At 32.9% G+C, this 6325-nt stretch overlaps 1 protein-coding gene across 3 annotated transcripts in view; it reads right to left on the reverse strand.

The window, feature by feature from the left end:
• Positions 1 to 5153, reverse strand: part of LOC127871613 (O-acyltransferase like protein-like) — a 28116-nt gene extending 22963 nt beyond the window's left edge. Inside the window, exons 1-3 of one of the 3 annotated variants that reach the window (XM_052414709.1) lie at positions 4992 to 5153; positions 2254 to 2412; positions 1952 to 2066 (exon numbers count right to left, since the gene is read on the reverse strand). In XM_052414709.1, the coding sequence (XP_052270669.1) occupies positions 1952 to 2066; positions 2254 to 2397 (259 nt within the window). In that variant the 5' untranslated portion in view covers positions 2398 to 2412; positions 4992 to 5153. Of the gene's footprint in view, positions 1 to 1951; positions 2067 to 2253; positions 2413 to 4061; positions 4129 to 4991 lie in introns of those variants that run through there. The other 2 variants (XM_052414710.1, XM_052414708.1) reach the window with 2 other exon arrangements.
• Between the last annotated feature and the right edge of the window lie 1172 nt (positions 5154 to 6325).

Consider the following 6325-nt stretch of genomic DNA (forward strand, 5'->3'; position numbering starts at 1 on the left):
TATTATTAGCATCCAAACAAAAAGGCTCGACGTCAAAATATAAAACTGCTTTTCATCCGTTTCCTTCTTATATATATATATATATATATATATATATATATATATATATATATATATATATATATATATATATATATATATATATATAAGCATTTGATCTAGTCAGCAACAGCTTGCTTTGATTATAATTACAATGCATATTAACTTGTTAACTTAAAAATGTTGTTGAACCGCGTTTACTAGTAAAAGGATAGCCGTGTTACTCGTAAATGGAAGGTCTAGCAGTTAACATCATTATATGCCTCACTCATCAATATTTGAAAATACAATGTTTGCTTGTGTGTCTAGTTTACCTGGTTTGATACGCCCAGGTTAAACAAGCATGACTGTGGCGATTAACAAGTCGACAAACAAAGCTTATTACCTTGTCCTTGAGACAATAATCAGTAGATGACGAAACAAGACATTTTGTCAAATGTTTTTCTTAAAATACGTCAATAACAAAGATCGAAGGCAAGCTGTTGCGTGCAATTAAATATATTCAATATATTCATGATCCGTTTTTACAAATGGTTTCTAACACTATTTGAGCCGAGTCATTTGTAAATGGGTATACGCCGGGCGCATTTGGCATAACAACCATTTCCGCATGACACATATCATATCGATGAAGCGTCCATTTACATAATTAACTTAAGAAGACGCCGACAAATTGAATCTCGGGTGCTAATGCATTTCGCGGGCTCTTCGGATGTAAACGATCGCAAAAAGGTGTATAGTTAATGCTATAATTGATACAAATGAAGCATAATAAACTATCTTATGTGTTTAACATAAGGTTATACAGAGTCGCATATGTGTGCCTGTTTTTTATTATTATATAAAAGTAAGGACGTTTTAGAGAAAGTCTAAACTCCCAAAGGATGTTCCTTCATAGACGATAACCGCCTTCTTGTAAACACACATCAAGTACTTATTAAACATGTTTTGTGATGTTAATTTGACTACGATTGACGAAGAAGTTCATATTTATTTGAACTTTTGCCAGACTTAAATGTACAAAAAATGTACTTAATTAAGGTTGTGAATATAAACTGTTATTGTAAAAAGGCCGTATAAAAAGTAATAGTTGTAGCTGAACATAATTAACTTGGAGATAACCTTTATGCATGGCTATTATTAACCCTTTACCACATAGATTCGTATTTTTATGCTTATGTAGTCCATTTGAAAGTTTAATTTATTTAAAGATCTGTTTTACTAGATTCAAGTTTTAAAGGCTCATTTTCAATCCTTAGATACTGATGAGCAGAAAACAGCATAAAACCTGAACACACTGCGAGTTACTCGCAGGCTGTTCTGGTTTTATGTTGTTTGCACATAGCCATTTTCACTTTGCCTCTGAGTGGGAAAGGGTTAAAATACGATTTATACATTTACTTCCTTACTTCAAAAGAATTTAAACGATTGACCCATTCATGGCTAAATAAAATGTGAAGGCCTCGTTAACTCTTGCAAACACGTGCACGAGCAAAATCGAAATCAGTGTCGGAAACAATTCTAGCGCATAGTAAATGCCAATTGAGTATTCGTGAGCCTGGTCAATATTGTCGAGCTGTAAACTTTAAACTTACTAACTTCCTCAAAAGAGTAAGTAACCACATAGCTCTTAAATGCTTTTGTGTGTGTGGTTACTTCCAATTACATGCATTAAATCAAAGTTAAACTTTTCTAACGAGAATATATAATTATTGTTATCCATTTTTAAAATATGACTTTCTTGTATAATTTGTATTAGTTTGTAAATGTAAAATAAAGCCTAAAACGAAGTACATGAGTACCAGAGAAAAGTATATATACAACAACTAATAAAACCTTTCATCAACTATGAATACATGCGTTCGTGCCTGATGACGTCACGACGTCATTATAGCTTATTAGCTTTACTCACTCTTCAGAAGAAGGTTCAAAAGCGGGTTGACGTGCGCCTGTGCTGCAGGAATCTCCTGCGTGTTATTAGCTGCCATCACCAGCAGCCCTAGTTGTGTTGCCAAACTGTGGTCATTCTGTAGTATATCGCATACTTTCTTTATGACATATCGGCAGAGAAAAAGGAAATGTATAAGGTATAAATAACCACAATACACTAATATCCAACTTTCTGTTGAATGAATTAAAAAATCCAAAAGCTTGCGAAATGCATGTGCGTAAGGCATAATGTCAAGTTTTATCAATACGAAGCTTAAAGTTTACCTTCATCAGTTGCTGAAGAACATATACCAGTTGGGTTTGGGTTTCAGTCAGAGTCGAAGTGTTGCCTGTATTGTTCTGGGCTAGGGAGGACCACATTGACATCAGCAGTAGAAATACTGTAATCAGGCACACTTGTCGCGTCATTGTGGTCGAAGGAATCTGAAAAACGATAGCGTGAAATTAAGTTTTAATGAGTTTTTCTTGTGCATGCTGAATAACTGTTTTAGCAACAATACGTGTATGATTGCTATACGTTTTTGCCAATGTTATTATGGGGCTTTGTCGACTTTACACAATCTAATCATAACGGCAGGATTTCATAAAGCCCCTAAGATTCCCGAGGTTTTTGTGGGGTTGGCTTATGTACGGATTTATATAAAGCTCCTTACGAATTTCTTTAGGAAAGATTGTGCTTTCAAACAAGTTTTTAAAGAAATGGCTCTCGACACGTTGCTTTTTGTTGGCTTCTTTAATACTACAAAACCATGCACAAAATCGGTCCTGAAGTACAAATTAGACTACTAAAGCCTAGAATAAATTGTCAAAGCCTAAAGCCGTGCAATGCTCTCTGCCCTTTTTGACAGGAATCATTTTAAGGAAACAAAAGTCTACCTGAAGGACATTACTAAGGTAAGTAATGTTATATGTACGTATGAACGATATTTCTTATTGAACGCGAAAAAGTACATACAACGTTTTAAATTTGCAAAAATAAGTTTTATTCTCCTTTTCGGCGTTATGAATACCGTCCTAATACTTATATTTTTGGCAGACACGGTCATGACAAGCAATTTTAGAAACATGTTCATTATGAATAAAATTTGTATCAATGTAAAAAGCAGTAATATTAATGTTATTGGTATTATTTGTCTCAATGCTATCAAACAAACAACAACAGATTTCACCGAAAACACAAGCAGCAGCAGAACTCTCTTTGTGAACGATGTCAACACCTCACGAAGACCACTAGCATACTTGTACTTATGCATTTATCTCTGAAACAACATATCCACTGGTTTTCATTTTGATTCAGCCAACGTAAAATTTTGTAAGACTTTCGAATATTCCTTAGAAGCAATTTTACTAAGAAATGCATTTCGTATAATCTTCAGGAAATCGCATTTTCTAATACTTTCGACATTCAAAGATGCAATTAAAACAGAATTTCGTGTTAAACTCGTTTTAAATAACACTTGCATGCGGACTTAATTTTACCAATCAATTACAATGGATTCTATTTTATTCCGGAATTGAATTCGTAAAATTGAACACTTTCTTTGAAAACAGTTTTGTTGACATTGTGGTAAAGTGTGTATATATGATCTCAAAGTACTCAGTTCGATGTACTTATACACCTGTTTTGTATATCAGAATAAAAAGTTCGACAAAATAGTTCGTCTAAATGCAAAATAAGCAGCCCAGAGTGGCTGACCTCTTTTGCAACACCACCCTACCTGTCATGTATTTAACTGGATGTAAGTAGCATTTTAGTGCTTCATGTCTATTGTCTTAGTTAAGGGGAATTACGGTTGTAAGTAATTGGCTTGGAAGGCGCTTAAACCAAGAGCAAGAATTTGACGGTGGGATTAAACACAAAACTAGCAAATATTTAATGAAATAAAATAAGCTTTGCAATTCAATCCGATTAGTTCAACCCCATCGGTAATATCAATATTATAAAGGCGGACAATCCTTTTCTCAACTGAACATAAGCTCTGCATTAATCGTCTTTTCGAAAAAAAAAACGCTTCAATAAAATACAATTTCTAAATTTGCAATTCTTCGAAACTGTTTCAAATCCTAGTTACCTCGCAAAAATCCATGGGGAATGGTGTTATCTCCATATATTAGCGAAACTCGGTTACATTTATTTTCTTTACAGAATCCTGCTTTTCTGACTAGCAATGAAAGTACACATAACTTCATACGGCATCATTAAAATGAAGTCTTATAAACCTATTTATGCCTAGCGTCTAGAAAAAAGGCCTTGGCAAACAGCGTAGACCCATCAGGGTCTGCGCTGTTTGCTTAAAGGAATTTCTGTAATAAATATTCTAAATATAGAAATAAATATACTAGACATCCCTAATTTTGGAAATAAATTGATCCAATGTAGAAGGATGGGATAGTCCACTAGGAATAAATAGGTTAAAGTTGAAGCGCATTGTACAGCTTATTATTTATTTTGGTTTTAAACTGATATAACGAATATCTCATGGTCGTCAATTTATAGAAATTTCACTAGTGTTTACGATTTACATTTAAGTTATTAGTTAAAGTACTCCATTAAAATATCCAATAAAAAAACTAATACTAAAGTCACACAGACAAGTTCCAGCTCCGTTTTTCTATATTTATATATTACTAGTCACTTAACAGTATAGTCCATACATTTCAAGATCCGTTAATTGACGAAATTCCATGGAAAACCACTATCCACACATGTCAAGACCCGTTTATCGTAATGGTAGTTCAGATATAAATTGTAACTTTTTTCTACCTTAAACGATGACAGTGATATTGAGTATTTAATACAAAAGTAACTTATACACACTGTCCGATTGCAATTCTGTAAAAGGCTTTCAAATTAGTATGCAAAATCGCATACCATAAAGTAGTATAAAGAGTGTATATATATATTTAGTAAATTTCTTTAGACAAATGACGGTCACAATTTAATGAGTTAGTAATATAACCATTGAACATTCAAGCATAACCTATAATGTTAAATATCATACCTTATGTTAAGTTAAACGAATATAATTTACATTAAATTTCCATAACAAAATAACGTAAACGCAAGACAAGGTCCGTTCGCAAAGTGCTCAAATGTTGACAATAAGTTTGACAACAATGTTAGATGGATACCAGATTGAGCTTCGGTTATCTAAAACCAGCATTTATATACGGAGACCGCGATGTCGGACAGTCAGTACATTCCTAAAGAGTCGGTACGTTTCTACCCAGGGATAGAGCACTTGCATATCAGCTCTGATCGACCAGGAGGAATGTTTACAAACAGCACTGCGGTTGACACTTGGCTGCTCAACTCTTCGTTCTAATATCAACATTTATTGAAGAATGATTCAGCATTATACTGTGGGAATTTGAGCGAATTTAGCTTTTGGAAAAAGTGCACTTCTGTTACAGACTGAACTTCGATGCGCCTTTGCTTTTCGTAGTCATATTCTTCTTTTTCTGTCTTCTAATTAATAGTTTTATTAATATTTTGGTTATTATAATTATTACATTAGTTATCTTCTTCTTCTTCGTAAAATTCTATTGTTTTATCATTATTATCATTATTATCATTATTATCAATATTATCATTATCATTATAATAATAATAATAATTATTATTATTATTTTTTATTTTATTATTATTATTATTATTATTATTATTATTATTATTATTATTATTATTTACTTTCATTATTTATTTGTCCTGAATATTATTTTCATAAGCATTATTATAAGAATTGCTAGAAACATAAGCATAAGCTTTTTGAGAATTAACTAAAGTAAGATAACCATTACCATTCTCGTTTATATCTATATAATGGAAGAGATCATGTTACGGTTGAATAAAGTTAAAAAAATGCTGAATTAAACCTTCCGAACGACATTAGAAGTCAACTAAAACACAAGGTAAAATATATAGTTTATACCAACTTATTTTAGCTCGATTGCATCGAACACCTACGGCTTATTAAACGCTCTCAAGTCCGTTTCTTGGGCTTACCACCAGTACTAAGTGTCTATGTGGGAGATCTAAAGACCCCCCCTCCCCCCACACAGGAGATTCGAACCCATGACCTCCCGGTCGTTATGTGGACACCATATCCATTCGAATTGGCGGGCTCCGAAATATGTATAGATGGTATTTATAAAAACATGAATGTTCATGAAATATTAAAATTGTTTTATCTACCCGAGTTATAATAGTAAATATTAGAATAAAATTGCGATTCGATTTCGAAATAAATGCGTTTGGAACGTTATAGAACATTTGCAGCACTGACTACTTTACCGTCGTCATTGCCATTAGAACAGCGGTCGACATTATACAGGA

This window comes from Dreissena polymorpha, chromosome 3 (assembly GCF_020536995.1).
Source record: "Dreissena polymorpha isolate Duluth1 chromosome 3, UMN_Dpol_1.0, whole genome shotgun sequence".
Classification (NCBI taxonomy): Eukaryota; Metazoa; Mollusca; class Bivalvia; order Myida; family Dreissenidae; genus Dreissena; species Dreissena polymorpha.